General features: G+C 42.9%; 1 protein-coding gene across 7 annotated transcripts in view; it reads right to left on the bottom strand.

Annotated features, from left to right (window-relative positions):
- Positions 1–27,773, bottom strand: part of ARHGAP26 (Rho GTPase activating protein 26) — a 427,146-nt gene that overhangs the window by 291,203 nt on the left and 108,170 nt on the right. For all 7 annotated transcript variants that reach the window (XR_005026783.2, XM_057491033.1, XM_057491032.1 and 4 more), the window contains exons 5-6: positions 18,706–18,807; positions 10,808–10,918 (exon numbers count right to left, since the gene is read on the bottom strand). Coding sequence is in view for 6 of the 7 variants with exons in the window: in XM_057491033.1 (XP_057347016.1) it covers positions 10,808–10,918; positions 18,706–18,807 (213 nt within the window). In the remaining variant the exon portion in view is untranslated. The remainder of the gene's footprint in view (positions 1–10,807; positions 10,919–18,705; positions 18,808–27,773) is intronic.

Raw genomic sequence — 27,773 nt, 5'->3', positions numbered from 1 at the left:
GTTAAATATCTGAATCCTATGCCCAGCCTCTCACCTGACTCATTTAACTCTGGGCTGGGTCCTATCGCCTTCTCTTCATTCTAACGTGAGACCAGAAACATTTTTCATTAGTTTTCCAGGTGCCTCACTGTATATCCTGAGAAACATCTGCAACCCACAGTGGTTTTCTACTCTTCAAATCCCTCGGGCACGTCCACCCGTCATCCATCCTGGTCCTGGAACGCTGGCTACCCTGACTGCATCTCTGCACGTTTTGCCTCCCCAGTGAGGCTGTGAGCAACTCGGACAAGCAGCTGGGGCTTCAGCATTTCCTGCAGTATTCAGTCAATAAGTGCTTTCGATTAAAACAGGTAGGCCCTGTTAATACTGGCTTGGCTCATTTGGCTTATTTGAGGAGACCCTGCAGGCCAAGGCTGATATATTTCCTCCACCTCAGAATAAAAAAGAATGTTAACTAGGTGCTACTTAGCAATTACATAATAATTACATAATAACTGAGTGCTAATTAGGTTTTAGCTCTAGTCTCAGCATCTCACATGGAAAAACTCAGTTAATCCTAACTTTTTTATGGTAGGTAGTATCACACCCATTTTGCAGATGAGGAGGCTGAAGCTCAGAGAAATAAATAACTTCCCCAGGAACACACAGCTAGAAAAGGGCTGAGCTGAGATTTAAATCCAGGTAGTTTGGCTCCAAAGCCTTTAACAATGATGCTAAATTGCCTCTCAAAAACTCAAGGCACTGATATGCAACAGTATGCCAGGAAATAGAAGGGTAAATCCCTATAGATTTCTTTTAAAGTGAATGAATGAATGAATAAATGAATACATGAATGAATGAAGAAATGAATGAAAGAAAAAAAAAGAAAGAGGAAGGGGAGGAAGAAAAGGAGAAAAATAAAGGGAGGAAGAGGAGGAATGCCCACCTAGATTAGCAGTCAGCCATTTGAACCCAGCCTAGATCGGATGAACCCCACAGATGTGTGAGAAACAGATGTCTATTGTTGTATGAGGTTTTATTTGTTACCCATCAACAGATACAATACCTGACTCACTAGGAACACCTACTGAGAGATCAAATGAACAACAAAAAAAACTCACCCAGAAAAGTAGGATAAGCCAAGAAAAATGCAACTCATCAAAATCAGGTAGTTATAGAATAATATCAATAAATGTATATATCAAATGTGTACATAAGATGGTTAGAACCACATTGGGATTTTTTTCCTCTAGATATTCCAGTTAAAGCAAGTACAAATGCCAAAGGCCAATTCTATGACAGCATTTTAATTCCTGCCCTGACCACAGGAAACAGTCTTCAGTAAACCTTTGAAAGACTAGCTTTAATACCTCTGTGCCCCAAGCAGAGAAATCCACTGGCTTCCTTCTGACCAGTGGTTTCTCCCACTTCAAGGATGCTGCACAAAGATGGGGACTTTGACCTGAGACTGGGACAGAGACCACTGCTAGCCAGGAAGTTGGCTCTGAAGTTTCCACTAGTCAGTTAAGAAGACTGAGGTAATTGAGGACTTTAAAGAATTTGCCAAATGAAGTGGCTGGAGTAGAATCCCAAGATCATAGGTCCAGTACAGTAAAAGCTGTAAACATCAGAGTCCACAGCCAGCCGGAGTCCTAAGAAAACTGTTAGCAAGTCTTACATGTCTAAAAGCACTCCAGAGGACTGGGGCGGAAGATGGCGGCGTGAGTAGAGCAGCGGAAATCTCCTCCCAAAACAACATATATCTATGAAAATATAACAAAGACAACCCTTCCTAGAATAAAGACCAGAGGACACAGGACAATATCCAGACCACATCCGCACCTGAGAGAACCCAGCGCCTCGCGAAGGGGGTAAGATACAAGCCCCGGACGGGTGGGAGCCGAGCGCCCCTCCCCCCAGCTCCCGGCGGGAGAAGAGCAGGCAGAGCGGGAGGGAGACGGAGCCCAGGACTGCCGAGCACCCAGCCCCCGCCATCCGGGCCAGAGTGCAGGGCCCTCGATACTGGGAAAACAGGGCAGCAAGAACAGTGAGCAGGCACTGGAGGCTGGGCGACAGAGGACATAAGAAAAGCGCGCGACCATTTTTTTTTTTTTTTGCTTTTTTGCTGCTTTGTTTTGGCGAGCGCTTTTTGGAAGTCTTAAAGGGACAGGGACCCCAATATTAGGGAAACAGGGCAGAAAGACCGGTGAGCAGAGGCCTGAGGCTGGCACCGGAGAATAAAGAAAAACGAACGACCACCTTTTTTTTTTTAATTAAAATTTTTTTTTTTTTTTTAATTAAAAAAATTTTTTTTCTTGTTTTTTTTTGTGGTCGTTGTTTTGTTTTGGCGGGTGCTTTTTGGAAGTCTTAAAGGGGCAGGGCGGGACACTTAATCCAGAGGTAGGGAATCCGGGATCTCTGGGCACCCTAACCCCTGGGCTGCAGGGAGCAGGGAGGCCCCTTACGGAGATAAATAGCCTCCCAGCAGCTCCTGCTCCAACGCGACTCCACCACTTTGGAGCAGCTGCCCGAGCCAGGCCACGCCCACAGCAACAGCGGAGATTAACTCCATAGCAGCCGGGCAGGAAGCAGAAGCCCTGTCTGCGCGCAGCTGCGCAGCACAAGCCACTAGAGGCCGCTGTTCTCCCAGGAGAGGAGGGCCACAAACCAACAAGAAGGGAAGTCCTTCCAGCCGTCACTCGTCCCAGTTCTGCAGACTATTCCTATCACCATGAAAAGGCAAAGCTACAGGCAGACAAAGATCACAGAGACAACACCAGAGAAGGAGACAGACCTAACCAGTCTTCCTGACAGAGAATTCAAAATAAGAATCATAAACATGCTGACAGAGATGCAGAGAAATACGCAAGAGAAATGGGATGAAGTCCGGAAGGAGATCACAGATGCCAGAAAGGAGATCGCAGAAATGAAACAAACTCTGGAAGGGTTTATAAGCAGAATGGATAGGATGCAAGAGGCCATTGATGGAATTGAAATCAGAGAACAGGAACGCATAGAAGCTGACATAGAGAGAGACAAAAGGATCTCCAGGAATGAAACAATATTAAGAGAACTGTGTGACCAATCTAAAAGGAGCAATATCCGTATTATAGGGGTCCCAGAAGAAGAAGAGAGAGGTAAAGAGATGGAAAGTATCTTAGAAGAAATAATTGCTGAAAACTTCCCCACACTGGGGGAGGAAGTAATCAAACAGACCACGGAAATACACAGAACCCCCAACAGAAAGGATCCAAGAAGGGCAACACCAAGACACATAATAATTAAAATGGCAAAGATCAAGGACAAGGAAAGAGTGTTAAAGGCAGCTAGAGAGAAAAAGGTCACCTATAAAGGGAAACCCATCAGGCTAACGTCAGATTTCTCAACAGAAACCCTACAGGCCAGAAGAGAATGGCATGATATATTTAATACAATGAAACAGAAGGGCCTTGAACCAAGGATACTGTATCCAGCACGACTATCATTCAAATATGATGGTGGGATTAAACAATTCCCAGACAAACAAAAGCTGAGGGAATTTGCTTTCCACAAACCACCTCTACAGAACATCTTACAGGGACTGCTCTAGATGGGAGCACTCCTAGGAAGAGCACAGCACAAAACACCCAACATATGAAGAATCGAGGAGGAGGAACAAGAAGGGAGAGAAGAAAAGAATCTCCAGACAGTGTATATAACAGCTCAATAAGCGAGCTAAGTTAGGCAGTAAGATACTAAAGAGGCTAACCTTGAACCTTTGGTAACCACGAATTTAAAGCCTGCAATGGCAATAAGTACATATCTTTCAATAGTCACCCTAAATGTTAATGGGTTGAATGCACCAATCAAAAGACACAGAGTAACAGAATGGATAAAAAAGCAAGACCCATCTATATGCTGCTTACAAGAAACTCACCTCAAACCCAAAGACATGTACAGACTAAAAGTCAAGGGATGGAAAAACATATTTCAAACAAACAACAGTGAGAAGAAAGCAGGGGTTGCAGTACTAATATCAGACAAAATAGACTTCAAAACAAAGAAAGTAACAAGAGATAAAGAAGGACACTACATAATGATAAAGGGCTCAGTCAAACAAGAGGATATAACCATTCTAAATATATATGCACCCAACACAGGAGCACCAGCATATGTGAAACAAATACTAACAGAACTAAAGGGGGATATAGACTGCAATGCATTCATTCTAGGAGACTTCAACACACCACTCACCCCAAAGGATAGATCCACTGGGCAGAAAATAAGTAAGGACACGGAAGCACTGAACAACACAGTAGAGCAGATGGACCTAATAGACATCTATAGAACTCTACATCCAAAAGCAGCGGGATATACATTCTTCTCAAGTGCACATGGAACATTCTCCAGAATAGACCACATACTAGGCCACAAAAAGAGTCTCAGAAAATTCCAAAAGATTGAAATCCTACCAACCAACTTTTCAGACCACAAAGGCATAAAACTAGAAATAAACTGTACAAAGAAAGCAAAGAGGCTCACGAACACATGGAGGCTTAACAACACGCTCCTAAATAATCAATGGATCAATGACCAAATCAAAATGGAGATCCAGCAATATATGGAAACAAATGACAACAACAACACTAAGCCCCAACTTCTGTGGGACACAGCAAAAGCAGTCTTAAGAGGAAAGTATATAGCAATCCAAGCATATTTAAAAAAGGAAGAGCAATCCCAAATGAATGGTCTAATGTCACAATTATCGAAATTGGAAAAAGAAGAACAGATGAGGCCTAAGGTCAGCAGAAGGAGGGACATAATAAAGATCAGAGAAGAAATAAATAAAATTGAGAAGAATAAAACAATAGCAAAAATCAATGAAACCAAGAGCTGGTTCTTCGAGAAAATAAACAAAATAGATAAGCCTCTAGCCAGACTTATTAAGAAGAAAAGAGAGTCAACACAAATCAACAGTATCAGAAACGAGAAAGGAAAAATCACGACGGACCCCACGGAAATGCAAAGAATTATTGGAGAATACTATGAAAACCTATATGCTAACAAGCTGGGAAACCTAGGAGAAATGGACAACTTCCTAGAAAAATATAACCTTCCAAGATTGACCCAGGAAGAAACAGAAAATCTAAACAGACCAATTACCAGCAACGAAATTGAAGAGGTAATCAAAAAACTACCAAAGAACAAAACCCCCGGGCCAGATGGATTTACCTCGGAATTTTATCAGACATACAGGGAAGACATAATACCCATTCTCCTTAAAGTTTTCCAAAAAATAGAGGAGGAGGGGATACTCCCAAACTCATTCTATGAAGCTAACATCACCCTAATACCAAAACCAGGCAAAGACCCCACCAAAAAAGAAAACTACAGACCAATATCCCTGATGAACGTAGATGCAAAAATACTCAACAAAATATTAGCAAACCGAATTCAAAAATACATCAAAAGGATCATACACCATGACCAAGTGGGATTCATTCCAGGGATGCAAGGATGGTACAACATTCGAAAGTCCATCAACATCATCCACCACATCAACAAAAAGAAAGACAAAAACCACATGATCATCTCCATAGATGCTGAAAAAGCATTTGACAAAGTTCAACATCCATTCATGTTAAAAACTCTCAGCAAAATGGGAATAGAGGGCAAGTACCTCAACATAATAAAGGCCATCTATGATAAACCCACAGCCAACATTATATTGAACAGCGAGAAGCTGAAAGCATTTCCTCTGAGATCGGGAACTAGACAGGGATGCCCACTCTCTCCACTGTTATTTAACATAGTACTGGAGGTCCTAGCCACGGCAATCAGACAAAATAAAGAAATACAAGGAATCCAGATTGGTAAAGAAGAAGTTAAACTGTCACTATTTGCAGATGACATGATACTGTACATAAAAAACCCTAAAGACTCCACCCCAAAACTACTAGAACTGATATCGGAATACAGCAAAGTTGCAGGATACAAAATCAACACACAGAAATCTGTGGCTTTCCTATATACTAACAATGAACCAACAGAGAGAGAAATCAGGAAAACAACTCCATTCACAATTGCATAAAAAAAAATAAAATACCTAGGAATAAACCTAACCAAAGAAGTGAAAGACTTATACTCTGAAAACTACAAGTCACTCTTAAGAGAAATTAAAGGGGACACTAACAGATGGAAACTCATCCCATGCTCGTGGCTAGGAAGAATTAATATCGTCAAAATGGCCATCCTGCCCAAAGCAATATACAGATTTGATGCAATCCCTATGAAACTACCAGCAACATTCTTCAATGAACTGGAACAAATAATTCAAAAATTCATATGGAAACACCAAAGACCCCGAATAGCCAAAGCAATCCTGAGAAAGAAGAAGAAAGTAGGGGGGATCTCACTCCCCAACTTCAAGCTCTACTATAAAGCCATAGTAATCAAGACAATTTGGTACTGGCACAAGAGCAGAGCCACAGACCAATGGAACAGACTAGAGAATCCAGACATTAACCCAGACATATATGGTCAATTAATATTTGATAAAGGAGCCATGGACATACAATGGCGAAATGACAGTCTCTTCAACAGGTGGTGCTGGCAAAACTGGACAGCTACATGTAGGAGAATGAAACTGGACCATTGTCTAACCCCATATACAAAAGTAAACTCAAAATGGATCAAAGACCTGAATGTAAGCCATGAAACCATTAAACTCTTGGAAGAAAACATAGGCGAAAACCTCTTAGACATAAACATGAGTGACCTCTTCTTGAACATATCTCCCCGGGCAAGGAAAACAACAGCAAAAATGAGTAAGTGGGACTATATTAAGCTGAAAAGCTTCTGTACAGCAAAAGACACCATCAATAGAACAAGAAGGATCCCTACAGTATGGGAGAATATATTTGAAAATGACACATCCGATAAAGGCTTGACGTCCAGAATATATAAGGAGCTCTCACGCCTCAACAAACAAAAAACAAATAACCCAATTAAAAAATGGGCAGAGGAACTGAACAGACAGTTCTCCAAAAAAGAAATACAGATGGCCAACAGACACATGAAAAGATGCTCCACATCGCTAATTATCAGAGAAATGCAAATTAAAACTACAATGAGGTATCACCTCACACCAGTAAGGATGGCTGCCATCCAAAAGACAAACAACAACAAATGTTGGCGAGGCTGTGGAGAAAGGGGAACCCTCCTACACTGCTGGTGGGAATGTAAGTTAGTTCAACCATTGTGGAAAGCAGTATGGAGGTACATCAAAATGCTCAAAACAGACTTACCATTTGACCCAGGAATTCCACTCCTAGGAATTTACCCTAAGAATGCAGCAATCAAGTTTGAGAAAGACAGATGCACCCCTATGTTTATTGCAGCACTATTTACAATAGCCAAGAATTGGAAGCAACCTAAATGTCCATCAATAGATGAATGGATAAAGAAGATGTGGTACATATACACAATGGAATACTACTCAGCTATAAGAAAAGGGCAAATCCAATCATTTGCAGCAACATGGATGGAGCTGGAGGGTATTATGCTCAGTGAAACAAGCCAAGCGGAGAAAGAGAAATACCAAATGATTTCACTTATCTGTGGAATATAAGAACAAAGGAAAAACTGAAGGAACAAAACAGCAGCAGAATCACAGAACTCAAGAATGGACTAACAGGTACCAAAGGGAAAGGGACTGGGGAGGATGGGTGGGTAGGGAGGGATAAGGGGGGGAGAAGTAGGGGGGTATTAAGATTAACATGCATGGGGGGGTAGGAGAAAAGGGAGGGCTGTACAACACAGAGAAGGCAAGTAGTGATTCTACAACATTTTGCTATGCTGATGGACAGTGACTGTAAAGGGGTTTATAGGGGAGACCTGGTATAGGGGAGAGCCTAGTAAACATAATATTCGTCATGTAAGTGTAGATTAGTGATACCAAAAACAAAGCAAAAAAAAAAAAAAAAAGGGCAGTTCCTGTGTGGTAACCTCCAACGAGTTCTACACAAGGGTATAAAGGGCATATAAAAGTGTAGGCAAAGGGTCTGTTTGTGTTTATACAGAGGATCAAAGCCTAATTGGGCTACCCCGAAAATGAACTAAGATACGATATGAAAAAGAACTTCCAACATCTGCACCCTCTGGAAGACTCATGCCAGAAGATGATCATCAAAAAACCCCAACAAAGATCCACGCACTGCTACAGCTGTAGATGCACTCATCCCACCAGTTCCTGGACCTGCCATGGGAATGAGGAAGGAGATATCTAAGCTGGCCTGTGCATACAGTAAAACAACAAAATTGGACTGGATCTATACTGTTGGAACTCAACCAAGAATTTGGAGAAGTGCAAATTGTAGCGCTCCAAAGTCTTACAACTACAAACTATTTATTGTTAAAAGAACATATGGCATGTGAACAGTCCCCAGGAATGGGTTGTTTTAATTTGTCTGATTTCTCTCAGACTGTTCAAGTTCAGTTGGACAATATCCACCATATCATAGATAAGTTTTCACAAATGCCTAAGGTGCCTAACTGGTTTTCTTGGTTTCACTGCAGATGGCTGGTAATTACAGATATGCTTTGGTTATGTAACTATACTCCTATTATGTTAATGTGTGTGTGCAATTTAAGTAGTAGCTTAAAACCTATACATGCTGAAGTTACTCTACAAGAAGATATATCAAAGAAATAATCAATCTTCCCATGTTTTCTTCCGCCTGCTACTTCTATAGCTTTTCTTCTTCCTTCCTAATTACAACCCTTAAATAGAATTTGTGCCTCATATCAAATTTACCGAGTATCATAATTCTTCCAAGTGGTAAAGATACCTCAAGACAAATGCTGGGCATAGAAGCCACAGGGCATAAATATGCAAAGAAGTAAAAAGCTAACCTTTTCAAACAATAAGGCTTCTCTCTCACTTACCAACTTCACATTTCCCTGTATGGCCCCGGAAGATGACTGGTTAGCCAGAGACGGGTAAGATTCCTCAAGGGAGGAACAACCTAAGACAGGCACAGTCGCAGGGGGGCCATCAGGTGAGAAATTGGGGATCAACAGAGGTGAGGCTTAGAACCTCACCCCCCCGTTCTGAGAGAAATCTTCTGCATACGTGGATGTTTTATTGCCCTGGTCTAGCTTGGATTAACACATAGTCTACAGGCACACACCTGATCATCTACATGTGCTCTCTTACAACACTAAACTATGTTTTCTACCTTTATCTTGTATCTACCTACCACTTCAGCATTTTATTAAAAATAATAATAATAAAGAGAGAAATGTGGTATCCACATATAAATCAAGTATAAAAACCAAATGAGTATTCATATTTGAACTGACTGTTTATAGTTCATAATGCATGAGCAAAACCGAAAGTTTCTGTGATGACTGCCCTTGTACTGTTCACTATGTAACTTATTCATTATGTAAGAATTTGTTCTACATGTAAAAACTTGTTTGTTATGCCTCAGAAGATTGGAGACTGACAAAAATTAGGCTTGGGGTGGAATAATGATTGTGCATTGAGCATTGACTCCCCTATACAGAATTTTATTGTCGTTAACAATCATTTGATCAATAAATATGAGAGATGCCCTCACAAAAAAAAAAAAAAAAAAAAAAAAAAAAAAGGACAGACTTCCAATGGTAAAATAAATTAGTAACCGGGATGTAATGTATAGCATAAGGAATATAGTCAAGATATTGTAACAGCCTGGTAGGGTGATAGCTGGAACCTAGAATTATGTATATAAATGTTCTACCACTGTGTTGTACACTTGAAACTCATGTAATGTAATACTGTGCGTCAACTACCCTTCAATAAAAAATAATTATTAAAAAAATAAAAAATAAAAAAAATAAAAGCACTCCAAAAGTTTATAAATTAGAAATGGGCACAAAACATCTTTACTAAAAGGATTGTTCATTTTCTTTCCATTTCTTAGAGCTTTATTCTTATTTGCTTAAGAAAATCATCCTTTCTTAAATCGAGGTAGATAAAAATCTTATTGATATAGAGGCCCCAAGCTTGGGTCTAAATCGGAGGCTGCATTCTGGCTAAAAAATGCAAGGTATGCAAGAGTTCTCAGCTGAGGCCCCTACGGCCTCACGGTGTGTCCATGAAGGCTCCCTGCTGCGGACTCTGGACACTGGTGGCCCAGTGGGGGGGACGGGAGGGACGGGGGGCAGTGGCATGAAGCCCCAGCTCAGCAGCCTCAGCTACAGGCAGACTCGCTCCCGCACTGCACCCTTTCACACCCCACGAGACTCACTGACCAAAACCAGACCCCGTCACGGCCCCCCCACCGGACTCTCTGTGCCACTTGGTTATGACAAACCTACAGTGAAAAATCAGTTTATAAGGAGTCTTTTAATGCATGAATGGGGTGAGGAGGGGCTTGGAACTCAGAAGGCAAAAAGAGAAGGGCATCATGTACTTCCCGCATTTCCTTGGGCTACTACCTTTGGGCTGAGGGCGCGGGTGAGGGCAGGCCGGTGAAGGTGTAACCACTGCTGCCTGGCAAGCAAGATGAGAACTCCTCCCCCGCCTGCGCCCACAGCTTCTACCTGCGAGCCAAACGCGCACCGCAGGCGAGAGAGGGGGCAGCTCCCGCTGCGTGTGCCCCGCCGTCTCTGCGCTTGCTCAGGACAGCTACCGGGAGAACCCGGGGCCGCCGGACTGAAACGCAGTGGAACCTCCCAGGAGGCCCAGCGCAGTGCTGGCTCACGTCCTCACCAGCAACTTAGAGCACCTGTACCCAGGGAGGCGGGCTGGAGGGGTGAGGATGCGGCGCGGGTGCACCATTAAACCTGAGCTGCTACTTACAGGCTCCACAAACTCGAACATCTTTCTCTCTTGGACTTCCTGCACCTTGAAGACATACTCCAGGGATACTTCATAGAAATGCTGCCGGACCAAGTCCACTTGGCTGTCTGCCTACAAACAAGACAGGATTTAAGAGAAGATCCAAGTCACTCCCCAAGGAGAACCATCAGTAAGCAGGCCAGGGAAAACTGTCTGCAGATGGTTTCAAAAAATAAATCAAACAGCGTGAAACAGAAGAATAATGATAATAGTTAATTGAGCACTTAACTTGCTAGCAGGCACCATGCCTGTAGGTGTACACACATTACCTCATTCAATCCTTATTTTTACTTATTCAATCCTCATTAAATTACTAAAAAGAAGTTATAGTCTTTACCTCTGACTTACAGGAGGAAAATGAAGTCTGTTAACATATAACCCCTGAGCAGCTGGTACCTGGGGGCAGAGCTGGGGTTTCTGTCCTGGCAGCTCGTCCCAGGTCCCCTAGGCTATACCTCCTCCCACACGCTGGAGCGGACATGGGTTCCACAAAAGACGGATTTTAAAGAGGAAAAAGAGAGAAAATCTGCAGCGCTCTCTTCATCCCATCTTCCTAATGAACCAGACTAGCATGAGAGAGCACGGGACCTCAGGAAGTCCCACATATTTCACGGAGTCCCACATACTTCCTTCGCGAAAAGGACAAACTGTCAGCTCATCCCACGCAGAGGATTACGCTGCTCCCTCTGAACCTCGCTCTGCCCTCCGTGCACGTGTGGGGGGCCTGGAAAGGCCCACGCGTGAGTACAATTAAACCACTAAGCTGGCACCTAGGATCCAGGGAGAAAAGGAGTGCTGCGGAGCAGCCCGTTCCCGTGCTGGCGAGTGCCTCCCTGGCACTACAAAGCTCTTCGCCTGTCTGCAGTGCGGCTGTGTCAACTTCTTTCAAAGCAGGGAATTACCCTGAAAGCACATGTCAGTGCCAAAACGCAAAAGTGAATTTTTGAAAATACAAATGAATATCACATTAGTAAGAAACAAAATGGTTTTCTTTAGAAATCAAGTAGTTAGAAACCATTCTATAGCATACCTTACAAATAAATGTTTCTAATGTTACTTTTCTCAAGATGCCTGCAGAAGAAATGTGGGACATATCTTTCCTTCCATTATACCAAAAACGGTATTGCCACCCTGACATCTTAAGGAGTTGGCACATCATTCATTCATTCATTCAGCCATCAGGAAGCCCACATCATAGTGAAGAAAAGAGATACCAAACAATCATGTAAATAAACTGGAGATTATAGACTGGGGAAGTGTAAAGCACTATGAAACAGCCCAAAAGAATTCATTCAAGTGTCCTGCTAGCAACTTCTTTCCAGGACAATTTAAATATTAATAACACAGAAGCTAACTGCTAAATAAAACCAAAATGAAGGGTGTCTTGCCAATGGGTTTCAGCCCCGGGCAAGTTCACTATGGATTCAATGAGACTGAAAAATAACAATGTAACGTTCTTGGGGTGAAAGGGTTTATACCCAACTTTATTTTCATGGTGGCACGTCAATCACTAAAATCCCGTTCACTCAGAGTGAGTCTGCACGCAGCAAGCCTGTCTCTGCCTCTGGGCCTCTCTGCCTGCACAGCAGTCCTCTGGGCCTCTGTCCCGGGCGCTGCCACCACTCCAGCCTCTGCTCTGCTCTCCTGCAGCCTTGTAGCCGTGCCACCGTGTTGCCCAGAGCACTGGGCAGGGCTCTTTATAGAGTCAATAACACCACATTGCCCACACACATGTAGTGAGCTAGTCAACCAGGGCCAGGTGAGAATCCTGGCCACAGGAACCTTCATTTTATCCACAAGGAGCTAAAGAATGTGAACAATTTGAAGATCAGAAAGTGTTCTATGCACACTGGGTTATTATTACCAGGCACTTCAGAACAGATGAGCACCAATCCCTGCTACCCCCCACTAAGCCACATGTCTCTGGGTGCTTACCCTCCTCTCCTAACTAGTCTCTCTGCTTTCATTCTCTCCCTCACTCCCAAACCCAGTCCACACCAAGCAGCCAGCATACTTTTTTCAAATCTAAATCAGATGTCCTCAAAACCCCTTCAGTGCCCTCCCCTGGCCTCTACCATGATCTGCAAGACCCTCCATGACCACCCGACCCCCTGCCTGAACCCAATCCCACTGTGCTCCAGCTACTCAGACCTCCTCCTGCCCTCTAACACTCCATGCTCTCTCTTGCCATGCAACCCAACTTGGTATTCCTTCTGCCTAACAGCCTCCTCTCCTAGATAAAGATTCAGTTTAAAACTTCAATGTGCAGTAAGAAACGCCTTTTGCATCTGTGGATAAAGTGAAGGTTCCTATGTCCAGGATTCTCACCTGACCTGGTCAGCTTGCTCACTGCACACGTGTGGGCAATACGTTGTTATTGACTTTATATCAAGAGCTCCACTCAGTGCTCTGGGTGACATGGTGGCACAGCTGCAGGAGACCAGAGACTGGAGAGGTGGCAGCACCAAGGACAGGGACTGAGACGGCTGTGCAGGCAGAGAGGCCAGAGGCAGAGATGGGACTGCTGCATGCAGACTCGCTCTGAGTGGACGGCATTCTAGTGATTGACCTGCCACTGTGAGAATAAAGCTGGGCATAAACCCTTTCACCCAAGAACATTCCATTGTCATTCTTCAGTCTCATTGAATCCATAGTGAACTTGCCCAAGGCTGAAACCCATTGGCAAGACAGCATTACGACCCCATCAACATACATTTGTGATGAGGGGCAGTACACTCAGTTTTCTTTCTGTCCTAGCCCCCTCTATTTCACGATCCAGTGTTCAGATTGTATGACATGCACAATTTAAGGAACACTGTCCTGGCTTCCCACTTTCCTTCTCATCCTTCCACTTGCGATTCAAATGTTACCTGTTTAAAGAAGCCTTCACTGACCACAGTACTTTAGACAGATAAGATGGGTTACACCCCAGGGAGTCTCTACCAATTTATTTCCTTATTATTATGTGAAATTATTTTTTATTCCCTTCTTTTCTGATGCACTGCCTACTGGAGTATAAAGTCAATGACAGCAAAGACCTTGTCTCATTTTTCACTTTTCTGTCACAGTTCCCAGAACAGTGCCTGGCCCATAGTAAGCATTCAATAGATCCTTGAGGAATGAATGATCTCTCCATGGCCATCAGTGACCCAGCACTCGGAAGAAACGTATAATTCAATGCACTTCCAAGGGAAAAGGAAGAAAAATCGCAAGTGGAAGGGTATGTTTCTCCTGCCAGTGCTCCAGCTCCTCTGGGCCATAGAATTCGTCACATTTTTAGACTCCCCCTGCAATAAAATCATAAGCCAGGATTCCAACTATGGGTAAAATTGTAATATTTCCAGAATATCTTGCCTGGCCTTAAGTGTATCTGCATATCAACAGGCATTCCTCAAGGGTGGAGAGCAGTAATTCATTTCCGTATCAGTGGGTAATTACTGAGGGCTTATCTTAACCTGAGACATTGGGGGGAGATCTTGCTTGCTTCTGCTAGAGCAGGAAAGAGATGGCCCCAGACTGCAGTTTGTAAGCAATAAACGGGTTTTAAACTTTATTTCTCCCTTTGACTGATTTTGGTTTTAGAGGTATCTTGTCCTGGGATTTCCTCTCCCCAGAGTTACACCAACCCACCCAACAGGCCACTTGAGACAGTTTCCCTGCCTGTTACTTGAAGAGCTGTAAGTCTACCAGCTTGTCTGCGACCCACCAACCAACATTCTGTGCCTCTTAGAAAAGAGACATTCTCCTATAAGATCCATGAAAACCAATCGTTCATTTCACTCCCCAGAATATACCCAATGCCTGAACTGACTTTTGCAGAAACCTTTAAAGCAAGCTTTTTAGTCTTTTAAGAATACCTTGATTAAAAAAAAATAAGACCATCCACTAGATGGCAATGTCACTCCACATCAATGACCTATAATTTCACCCAGCAGGATCTAAGGATGGGCTAGAATTTCAAAATACTCAATTCAGAGACCTGAAATCAGGGAACAATTCTGGATGATCAAATAAAGCAGATTAAAGGTGTACAAGACATTTAATAATGTCCCTAAAAGTTGATTTTTTAATCAAAGGGGAAGATAATCATCACTAAATAGCTGGAGGACCTTGAGCAGATCACTTGACTGCTGCAAGGAACTTGCTTCCTTCATATATAATTCCAGGAGGTCCAACCAGAAAATCAACAAGGTCCCTTCCCAGCCCAATTCTATTTGCCTGACACTGCCACTGAGTAACAATCCCTCCCTCCTGAGATGGACTGAAGTAGAGCTTCCAGAGTTAAGGGAAAGAGCTCCCCAGTCAGAAGCCAGGGTTCCAGTCCTCACTGACTAGCTATGGGCAGGCCACTTAACCTCTTTGAGTCCTGGTCTCCTCACATGTGAACTAGAGGGTATACACTGTCCCACACAGTGTGGCTGTAAGGATTTGAGAAGATGCCATTTAAAGTGCTTAACACAGTACCTGGTACAAAAATAAGCATTCAGTAAATATTTTCTATTATCGCCGCTGTTAGTAAAATCATCATCCTTCTTGTTCTTAAGAGATTTGTATTCAATTTAATTCAGCTCAAGTACAACTAAAAAGCAATGCTTGAAAACAGACCAGGCCTTGCAAGAAAGACCTACAGCCTCGCCTTGCCCTCAAAGGATTTAGAAAGTGTGATTGGTTAAAGAAAAGAACATGAGGCACTGTCACAGAAGAGCGTAATGAAAGGCGTCCCCTGAGATACACAAGGGGCAGAGTCAGTGCTATTGCAAACTGAATGTGACCCCGACCCTCAAATGTGCATGTCGAAAACTAATCCCAGTGCGACAGCATTTGGAAGCCGGGCCTTTGGGAAGTGATATGGCCATGAGGGTGGAGCCCTCATGAATGGGATTAGTTCCCTTATAAAGGAGACCTACACAGTTCTTTCCCCTCTAATCCCAGATCGGTAAAGAGAAGTTTGATGTCTACGGACCAGAAGCAGGCCCCAGCAGACGCCGCATCTGCCAGTGCCCTCACCTTGGGCTGTCTAACCTCTGGAACCATGAAATAAATGTCTGTTGCTTATACACCACCCAATCTACGGTGTTCTGTTACGGCAGCCCAGCAGACCAGGGCAGTTGGGGAGAATATCATCCAATTTGGAAGGAGAGGATGGGGAGGAACAGGACAGTCACAGAGATACTACTTCAATATCTGTGGGGCAGCTATGATTTGCATTCTTATATATGAAGTAGGCAGGACAGGTATCTTGTGTTTTTTACAAACAAAGGAACTGAAAGCTCAGAGAGATGAGTACCTGTCCCAGGTCACGCAGTGAACACATGATAGAGCAAACCTGGAGATGAGGTATCTCTTTGCCAGCCAGTGTTCTGGTCCCTACCTTGTCTGTCTCTTCTCAGGGGTGATGATATAGCATGGCCCTAAAAGAACACGTTGCACGCATCCCAGCAGTACCTAGGCATGGGGAGAACAGACCTGGAGGAGAAGCGACCTCACTCTGGATAACAGCCTCTCGATACAGAAGGTGCTGGAGCAACCACACACATCTGCTTAGACACTGTACAGCTGGCCAGATGTGGTCATTGTGAGTTGCAGCCAAAAGGACTTCCCTTGAATATACTTTCCAAACCCTAAATGCCAAATGATACCCAAAAAAGTGAAGGGGTCAGAACAGATCCTAAATGGCATTACATATTTATCATGACAATCGCATATCCCTGGGTATCTTCTAGTGCCACATCCGCATGCAGAGTTGGGAATGGCCTTTTATCTACCATCCAATGAAAATAAGCATTTCCTTGGCCTTCTCAATCATATTTGACAAGCTTTGTCTGAGTAGCTTTGCTAGTTTAAGAATCACCTCCTCATGTTGAGACAGGGACCATGGGTTTAGACAGAGTAGGGTGAGGGCCCCCGGAAAAGGCAAGGCAAGGTAAGTACAGTCAGAGCAATGTAATATGCAAGGAAACCCCCTACCAAAATCCCATGTTTAAACATTAAGCTCTAGAGTCTTCTGTCAGTGAGATCGGTTAATATTCCCCAAATACAGGAAAGTAGCCCATGTTTTTTGTTATGCTAATCGTTTGTAATCATGTGTAAGATTCACTTTCCCATGCTAAAAGGCCCAGGTCTATGTGCCGTCTTTCCTCCTTTAGACCTGGTCAGGTGATTTGCAACCTGGGCAATTCATAATGGCAAGCAAGCCCACCCATAAACAACATAGTAGAAGCGAGAAAGATTCCCTCCTCGACTGCCTTTTGGACTCCTTAGCAAACAGACTATGGCTCGGCCTGCCTTGAGGGCAGGGCAGGCAGTCTTGACTGATGATTGATATGCTCCCAGACCAAAAAGCTGCAATTCTGAGGAAGAAATCTGCAGTAAATTTCTTATGTTAATTTTGCAGAATTATCTGGAAGACTGATGAAAAAAGAGGTTTGATGTCTCAACGATGAACATTCTAGGACCACTTGGCAGGTCCACACCCCTAGCCCTTCATCGCATTACAAAGCCCCTGGACAGTGCAGGACCACGGACTCTCCTGTCCCCTCCCGGCATGAGCCAGAAGCTCTGTCCCCTCACTTTATCTCTAAATAAAAGTCTCTCCCTGGCTCTCCTACTTTGAGCGTTTGCCAAATTCATTCTTCGACTCCGTGAACAAGAACCCCGACATCGATGTGTTTGCCTCTTTTTCCCTCCTCAGGCACAGGAGCTTCCAGGACAGGTTAGCGTTTCCCAGTCTGTACAGTGCACACCAAGTACTCACTTGCTGTTGGGTGGCTGGCCAAGAAATGATCCACGAAGCCCACTACAAACACCTGTTGTTGGGCTTGTATCCTCATCACTCAAACAATGGCTTTACAGCCCCATTTCAAAGCAAAGAGTCCTGAGCACACATATTCCTAACTGAAGAGGTGTAACAAGTGCTGGGTGGGGGGGGATTAGCCTCCACCATCTTCTGAGTTATCTTTGCTTTTCAACTTTTGACCCATGTTTGCATGGACTTCTACCTGACACAAGTACTGGCATGGCATTTTGTCAAAAAGAAAGGAAATTTAAGAATGAGGGCTAACTTGAAAGTCTACATAGCCTCCACATACCTAAGAAAGGTCAAGCAAATTGTTAAGAGTTAAAAAAAAAAAATGGTATTTGTGTAGCCAAATTTGGAGTTTCACTAGGAAACTGCTGTCTCCAAGAAACATGAACTCCTTCGCCTTGCAAATCTTTGTGAACTAAATAAAAAAATGATCATAGCTCCATGAATGCAAAGTGGACTTTTCTTTCAAAGAGAACTATTCTTAATAAGAGCCCCTGGCAAATCTAAAAATACTAGGGCAGGTCAGAGAATTTACTTTTTTGCAACAAGGTTACAAAAGCACAAACCATAAAGTGACAATAAAATGCTGCTTAAAAAAGTAAATAAAAAGACTAATGTCAAGTACTGGTTGAAAGAATAATAAAAATATTAGCATTAAGGAAGGATGACTGAAGTGTTTCAGATGTTAACATTTCAAATCACTGATACAAGGCAGGAAGTCAAAAGGTAACAGAGTGCAGAATCAAGGTCAAGGGTGAAAGAAACAGGAAAACATCTGAGTTTGAAAGGAAAAAGCACATTCTAGTGATTAGATCTGCCCAACAAGGAGCGGGGTGATCTGAACCAGCAGGATGTTACTCTGCTGTTAGCAGGCTGCACAGCCACAAAGGGTGTGCTGTGTGGAAAGATACAAAGGCAGTCCAGGCATCAGCCATCAGATGAGGGGTCACCATACAGCTCCTGGTTTCCGAGATCTCCTCCAACCCTAGGATTTTCTGGCAAAGAGCAACCAGCATATATTCATAGCACTATGTAAAAATTACAAGTCTCTTACCTCCTGCAGCTGAGATTCTTTCTTTTTGGAAGACAGGTTCAAGTGTTTTTCTAGGATTCCACAATACTTCTCTGTCTCTTTGTCATACTTCTTTTTGGCCTCCTGACAAAAAGAGAGGAGAAAAATCAAAACTTGCAGGCATAAAAGCAACCTCGTCAAGATCCCTCTGCTTATCTTCGTAGCTTCATCACTCCCTCAGACCCAGGACAAGGTCAGCCAACCCCAGCTCCACTCTTCTAATAATACCCATTTAATCAAGCAACCAGCTATCAGTCCGATAGTTTTGAATGTCTATCATTGAGGCACCACTACAAGGCCAGAAATGAGGCAAACCACCAGTATTGAACAGCGGCAAAACCAGGACTCCACCTTTTAAGAACTTCAACTGTGAAATAGAAATTTCTAATTTCTAACTCACAATGATGTTCAAGGCCAAAAGAAGAAGGGAAGTTATCTATGAAGGGAATCCCAAAAGCAGAAAGTCTACTTAAAGCTTAAACAGGACAAGTCTAGAATAAAGAGTAGATTCATCTTTAATAGTGTTCAAAAAATACTTAATAGAGATCCTTAATAAATATCAGACCTAAGTATTCCTGGATGCAGTAATACCACATATGGGTCTTTAAGCTGAGGAATAACTTAAAACAAAGATGTTTATCTTCAGAAATGTGCTTACTGTGACATCATTTAGACTGGGGGAGAAAAAAAGGCAGCAGCATCATTTACCCAAAGACAGCGTTCAGGGCAACTGAAGTGTGGGGCCTCCAAGAACTGTTACTTGGAAGGTGCAGCAGTCACACGGAAAACTGCTTGTGATGTAATGAAAAGCAACAATGGCATGACACAAACTTGGTGCATACTGCAGAGTGTGTGCCCACAGACAGAATTAGATGTAAAGATACTTATATGAAAATACTTGAGTTAAAAAAATGGGATAATGGGTATCTATCTCATCTCCATTAGGGAAATATTTCCCCCCATTTGGAAAAATGTGATTATCCCATACTAACTGCTTTCATAATGAAAAATAATATAAATATCATACTTCACATAATAGCCCCTGATCATGCAACCAAATCACTGACATTCTGTTTTTATCTCCCATTTTACAGATAAGAAAATTCAGACCCAGGGAAATTAATTTGTAAAAAGTCACAGACATAAAGATGGCGGCAGGAGAGGTGAGACAGAGACCTCCTCCCAAAACCACAAATAAAACAAAAATATAGTTAATACAACTAATCCTAAAAGAGCAACAGGAAAGAAAGCTGCTCCAGACTCCACACACCTGGAGAAAGGAACAGACCTCATGGACCAGGGTAACGTGATCCAGCAGGACCCAAGCCCTTCCCCCATCCCAGCTCACTGGCAGGAGGAAGAGAAATGGAGCAGGGAGAGGGTGGAGGCCTGGGACTGCTGAACACCCAGCCCTGGAGATCTGCTCTGGGAGCACAAACATACACTGCATGGTGCTCTGGAGATTAGTGGGGTTGGAAAGCTAAGACAGGCGGAATACCTGGAGAATGAGATTCCAGCTGCTCGTGGAAAACAGGGATCCACATTTGGCTGCTCTGGGACAAAAGAAAGGCAGGCAGTCTGAGACTTCCTAACAGTGAGAAGACTGCTAAGGGGCAAAGATTGTACAGAACCTGCTGCTCGGGAGAAAGGGCAAGTGGACAAAATTGTCCAGCGCACTCTGCCCAGCAGGTTGGGAACTTTTAGGAGCTTCAGGTGCTGGCTATGCAGCTCCGAGGACCCCCACCATGATACACAGCCTGCTGTGCCTCCCTTCCAGTTGGCACCAGCTTGCAAACTGCCTGCCCCTGCCCTTGCCCCAGGTCAGCCAAAGGGAGACCCTGCCTATGGCAGCTACAAGCACAAAGCATAGAGACTCCTCCCTGCATACTCGGCCCACTGGCTCTGGCAGTGGAGACAGGCACTGCAGCTGAGAAGCAGGAAACAGTGCTTTCCTCCTGACAGGCACCAGCGCCACTCCCCTGCAGCCCCCACCATTGTTCCAGGAGTTGAGCAGATCCAGAGAGTAGATCTTCTGGGCACTACAGGGCACCATATACAGATATGAAACATCAAAGGAACTTGGTTCAAATCAAAATCCCACAAACACCAGAAAAAGAGCCAAGTGAAACTGAACTCATCGATCTTCCTGAAAGAGATTTCAAAATAAAAATACAAACATGCTCATGGAAGTACAGAAAAATACTCAAGAACTCAGGGTAGAATACAGGACCGAGACTCAATCAGTAACGAAGGCAATATCTGAAATGAAACATACAATGGAGGGATTTAAAGGCAGATTAGATGTAGTAGAAGAGACGGTAAATGGAACAGAAATTAGAGAACAGAAACACAAAGAAGCTGAGGCACAGAGAGAAAAAAGGACCTCTAGGAATGAAAATATTGAGAGAGCTGTGTGACCAATCCAAACAGAACAATATTTGCATTATAGGGGTACCAGAGGAAGAAGAGAGAGAAAAAGGGGTAGAATGTGTCTTTGAGGTAGCAATTGCTGAAAACTTCCCCAATCTGGGGAAGGAGACAGTCTCTCGGGTCATGGAGGTGCACAGATCTCTCAACACAAGGGACCCAAGGAAGACAACACCAAGACATATAATAATTAAAATGGCAAAGATCAAGGATAAGGACAGAATATTAAAAGCAGCCAGAGAGAGAAAAAAGATCACATACAAAGGAAAATCCATCAGGCTATCATCAGACTTCTCAGCAGAAACCATACAGGCCAGATGGGAGTGGCATGATGTATTTAATGCAATGAAGTAGAAGGGCGTTGAACCAAGAATAGTCTATCCGGCAAGATTATCATTTAAATTTGAAGGAGGGATTAAATAATTTCCAGAGAAGCAAAAGCAACCTCCCACAAACCATCTCTACAGTGTATTTTGGAGGGATTGCTATAGATGGAAGTGTTTCTAAGGCTAAATAGCTGTCACCAGAGGAAATAAAACCACCGTAAAGAAAGCAGAACAATGAATTACTAAGCAGATACAAAATCAAATCAACTACCCCCAAAGTCAGTCAAGGGATAGAAAAAGAGTACAGAATATGATACCTAATATAAAAAGAATGGAGGAGGAAGAAAAAAGGGGAAAAAAAAAAGAACCTTTAGATTGTGTTTGTAATAGTATACTAAGTGAGTTAAATTAGACTGTTAGATAGAAAGGGAATTACCCTTGAACCTTTGTAACCACAAATCTAAAGCCTGCAATGGCAATAAGTACATACCAATCGATAATCACCTGAAATGTAAATGCTCTGAATGCACCAATCAAAAGACATAGAGTCACTGAATGGATAAAAAAACAAGTCTTGTCTGTATGCTGCCTACAGGAGACTCACTTCAAACCCAAAGATACACAGACTAAAAGTGAAGGGATGGAAAAAGATATTTCATGCAACTAATAGGGAGTAAAAAGCAGGCATTGCAGTACTTGTACCAGACAAAATAGACTTCAAAACAAAGAAAGTAACAAGAGACAAAGAAGAATGTTACATAATGATAAAGGGGTCAGTCCAACAAGAGGATATAACTATAATAAATATCTGTGCACCCAACACAGGAGCACCTTCATATGTGAAACAAACACTAACTGAATTAAAGGGGAAAATAGAATGCAATGCATTCATTTTAGGAGACTTCAACATACCACTCACTCCAAAGGACAGATGAACCAGACAGAAAATAAGTAAGAAGACAGAGGCACTGAACAACACATTAGAACAGATGGACCTAACAGACATCTACAGAACACTCCATCCAAAAGCAACAGAATACACATTCTTCTCAAGTGCACATGGAACATTTTCAAGAATAAATCATATCTTAGGCCACAAAAAGAACCTTAGTAAATTCAAAAACATTGAATTGTACCAACCAGCTTCTCAGACCACAGAGGTATAAAACTAGAAATAAATTATGCAAAGAAAACAAAAAAGCCCACAAACACATGGAGGCTTAAAAACATGCTCTTAAATAATCAATGCATCAGTGACCAAATAAAAACAGAGATCAAGCAATATATGGAGACAAATGACAATAATTCAACACCACAAAATCTGTGGGATGTAGTGACAGTTGTGCTAAGAGGGAAGTATATTGCAATACAGGCCTACATCAGAAAAGAAGAACAATCCCATATGAAGAGTCTAAACTCATAATTAATGAAACTAGAAAAAGAAGAACAAATGAGGCCCAAAGTCAGTAGGAGGGATATAACAAAGATTAGAGCAGAAATAAATAAAATTGAGAAGAATAAAACAATAGTGAGAATCAATGAAAGCAGGAGCTGGTTCTTTGAGAAAATAAACAAAATAGATAAACCCCTAGCCAGACTTATCAAGAGAAAAAGAGAGTCTACATGCATAAACAGTATCAGAAATGAGAAAGGAAAAATCACTATGGACACCACAGAAATACAAATAATTATGAGAGAATACTATGAAAAATTATACATTAACAAATTGGTTAAAGTAGAAGAAATGGAGAACTTTCAAGAAAAATACAATCTTCCAAGGCTGACCAAGGAAGAAATAGAAAATCTGAACAGACCAATTACCAGCAACGAAATTGAATTGGTAATAAAAAAAACTACCTAAGAACAAAATCCCTGGACCAGATGGCTTCACCACTGAATTTTGTCAAACATTTAGTGAAGACCTAATACCCATCCTCCTTAAAGTTTTCCAAAAAGTAGAAGAGAAGGGAATACTTCCAAACTCATTCTATGAGGCCAGCATCACTCTAAAACCAAAACCAGGCAAAAACACCACAAAAAAGAAAATTACAGACCAATATTCCTGATGAACATAGATGCCAAAATACTCAACAAAATATTAGCAAACCAAATTCAAAAATACATCAAAAAGATCATCCATCAAGTAGGGTTTATTCCAGGGATGCAAGGATAGTACAATATTTGAAAATCCATCAACATCATCCACCATATGAACAAAAAGAAGGACAGAAAACACAATCATCTCCATAAAAGCTGAAAAAGCATTTGACAAAATTCAACATCCATTCATAATAAAAACTCTCAACAAAATGGGTATAGAGGGCAAGTACCTCAATATAATAAAGGCCATGTACGACAAACCCACAACAAACATCATACTTAACAGCGAGAAGCTGGAGGCCTTTCCTTTAAGATTGTGAACAAGACAAGGATGCCCACTCTCCCCACTTTTATTCAACATAGTTTTGGAGGTCCTAGCCACAGCAATCAGACAACATAAAGAAATAAAAGGTATCCAGATTGGTAAAGAAGAATTTAAAGTGTCACTGTTTGTAGATGACATGATATTGTACATAAAAAACCCTAAGGAATCCACTCTAAAACTATTAGAATTAATAGCTGAATTCAGCAAAGTTGCAGGATACAAAATTAATACACAGAAATCTGTTGCATTCCTATACACTAATGATGAACTGGAAGAAAGAGAAATTAGGAAAACAATTCCATTCACAATTGCATCAAAAAGAATAGAATACCTAGGAATAAACCTAACCAAGGAAGTGAAAGACCTATACCCTGAAAACTACAAAACACTCATGAGAGAAATTAAAGAAGACATCAACAATTGGAAATACATCCCGTGCTCATGGCTAGGAAGAATTAATATTGTCAAAATGGCCATCCTGCCTAAAGCAATCTACAGAGTCAATGCAATCCCTATCAAAATACCAACAGCATTCTTCAACAAACTAGAGCAAATAGTTCTAAAATTCATATGGAACCACAAAAGACTCCAAAGAGCCAAAGCAACCCTGAGAAAAAAAATAAAGCTGGGGGATCACACTCCCAAGTTCAAGCTCTACTACAAAGCACAGTAATCAAGACAATTTGGCACTGGCACAACAACAGACCCATAGACCAATGCAACAGATTAGAGAGCCCTGATATAAACCCAGCATATATGGTCAATTAATATATGATAAAGGAACCATGGACATACAATGGGGAAATGACAGCCTCTTCAACAACTGGTGTTGGCAAAACTGGACAGCTACATGCAAGAGAATGAAACTTTATTGCTGTCTAACCCCATACACAAAAGTAAACTCAAAATGGATAAAAGACCTGAATGTAAGACATGAAACCATAAAACTCTTAGAAGAAAACATAGGCAAAAATATCTTGAATATAAACATGAGCAACTTTTTCCTGAATGTATCTCCTCTCCTTGGACAAGGGAAACAAAAGCAAAAATGAACAAATGGGACTACATCAAGCTAAAAAGCTTCTGTACAGCAAAGGACACTATCAACAGAACAAAAAGGCATCCTATAGTATGGGAGAATATATGTGTAAGCAACTTGTCTGACAAGTGGTTAACATCCAAAATATATTAAGAACTCACACCCCTCAACACCCAAAAAGCAAATAACCCTATTAAAAAATGGGCAGAGGATCTGAACAGACACTTCTCCAAAGAAGAAATTCAGATGGCCAACAGGCACATGAAAAGATGCTCCACATCACTAATCATCAGAGAAATGCAAATTAAAACCACAATGAAATATCACTTCACACCAGTTAGGATGGCCAACATCCAAAAGATTAGGAATAACAAATGCTGGTGAGGATGCAGAGAAAGGGGAACCTCCTACACTGCTGGTGGGAATGTAAAGTAGTTCAGCCATTGTGGAAAACAGTATGGAGGTTCCTCAAAAAACTAAAAATAGAAATACCATTTGACCCGAGAATTCCATTCCTAGGAATTTACCCAAAGAAAACAACTTCTCAGATTCAAAAAGACAGATGCACCCCTATGTTTATCACAGCACTATTTACAATAGCCAAGATACAGAAGCAACCTAAGTGTCCATCAGTAGATGAATGGATAAAGAAGATGTGGTACATATACACAATGGAATACTATTCAGCCATAAGAAGGAAACAAATCCAACCATTTGCAACAACATGGATGGAGCTAGAGGGTGTTATGCTCAGTGAAATAAGCCAGGTGGAGAAAGACAAGTACCAAATGATTTCCCTCATTTGTGGAGTGTAACAATGAAGCAAAAGTGAAGGAACAAAACAGCAGCAGACTCACAGACTCCAAGAAGGGATTAGTTCTGAAGGGGAGGGGTGGGAGAGCGTGGGTGGGGAGGGAGGGAGAAGGGGACTGAGGGGTATTATGATTAGTTCACTTGGTGTGTGTGGCGGGGGGGCGGTCATGGGGAAGACAGTGTAGCACAGAGAAGAAAGGTAGTGACTCTGTGACATGTTACTACACTGATGGACAGTGACTGCAATGGGGCATGGGGGGGACTCAATAATATAGGTGAATGTAGCAACCACATTGGTTTTCTTGTGAAACCTTCATAAGAATGTATATCAATGATACCTTAATAAAAAAAATTACTTAAGATAAATAGTCAGTCAGAGACAGTGACCGAGCTGGGATTTGAGCCCAGGACAAGCTGCCTCCAAAGCCCACGGCTCCACCGCCCTGGAGATGCACTGTCACAGGCGGGCTCCCTTGCTTCCACATTCCAAGGGTGGTGGCAGCAGGGGGGCCGGGAAGAAGGCTGACAGCAGGCTGACAGCAGCCTGACGAACAGGTTCAGATTCACTAAGTGCCTCATTCCTGCTTTTTGACTCATATGAAGCCCCTAGGAGACATTTTTCTGCAACTCCAAGGCCTATAAGGGGAGAAAAAATAAAATTGTGGCCAGGTAGGGAAGTTCAGAAACATCTTGATTATTTAACAGCCTTAATGAGCACCCACGCAGCGTTCGGCTCCTCCAGGCCCCAGAGATGGGAAGCAGAGAGGTCCCTACCCTCGTGGTGGGGATGCTCCCATATGGGAGAAATACAATTAACCAGCACACACACAAGCAGCATCATAAGGCTGCCGCGGGGGGCTGTGGAGGAAACGGGCTCCCTGACGGAGATTCCGCAGACAGGGTGCTCAGGAGAGGCCTCACTGCGAAGGGCAGATGCCAGCAAGACCTGCTAATCACGTGGGGGACAGAGCGGTGCCTCCTCGAGCAGGACAGCAGCGCCGGCAAATGCTCTGGGCACAACACTGAGCCTAAGCAGCTCGGGAATCACCACAAAGCCATCACCTGACGCTCAACAAGCTCCTGTGATGGCAGAACACCGCTCGTCTGACCAGCAGCAAGATTCTAAGCCCACAAGGTGAGCAGAATCATCATATAGCCATTCTAGCTGACATGTATCCATTTCCACAAATCTGACCTTTGCTTGAAAGACTGCTTACATACAAGAACACTTAACATGCAGAAGCAAGTGAAGAGACAGCCGGCAGAGACATGGCCCCAAACCTGAGGAGGGATACGGGCAAGACACTCTACTCTAGCAACTCTTTTCCTTTGTAGAAATCACGGTTTGCAGGTGGGACTCCAACCCCAGGGAATGCTCACCCAGCACCCCCAACCAGCCTGGCCAGCAACCCCCCCGAAGGAGGATGCTGTGCCTGGACAGCCCAGATGGCCAGAGGTGAGAAAAGGCAGGGGAACAAGAGCCACTGCCATTCTGTGGCTCTCTGGCAACTTGAGCCTCCACATTCCACGTTCAAGAGGGCAGCCAAAGCTGAAGAGAAAGGAAAGCAGTTTCTGTCCTGAGAAAACAGCCACGAGCCCTCTGCAAGAATAACTTTACTAAGGTTTCAATGATGTCTTAAGACGGGAGGGTGGTGTCACTCTGTTATGCAGGCACACGATGGCGGTCACCTTCCAGGGAGTCCCTTATGGTGGACCAAATGGATAAAGGAAATTATTCCCAACTCCGCATGGACTGACTGTAAACAAATCACTGCCTCTCTCCAGGACTCGGCTCCCTCATCTGTCACCTGCAGATGACTGAACGGGTAACTGCTCCAGGGTCCTCCTTCAGCTCAGACACTGTCTAACAAAATAAGGATAAGAACACCTCATAGGACAGTTAGGACTAAACGAAATACACCATGCACGGTGCTCAGCAGAGGGCCCAGCACATGGACTGTGCCAATAAGATTTAGTGATGATGATGGTGGTGATGAGGTCCACCTCTAAACTACCTCCT

The sequence above is a fragment of the Manis pentadactyla genome, chromosome 13, assembly GCF_030020395.1.
Source record: "Manis pentadactyla isolate mManPen7 chromosome 13, mManPen7.hap1, whole genome shotgun sequence".
NCBI lineage: Eukaryota > Metazoa > Chordata > Mammalia > Pholidota > Manidae > Manis > Manis pentadactyla.
The sequence above is the reverse complement of the archived record's forward strand: the minus strand, read 5'-3'. Positions and strand labels throughout refer to the sequence as shown.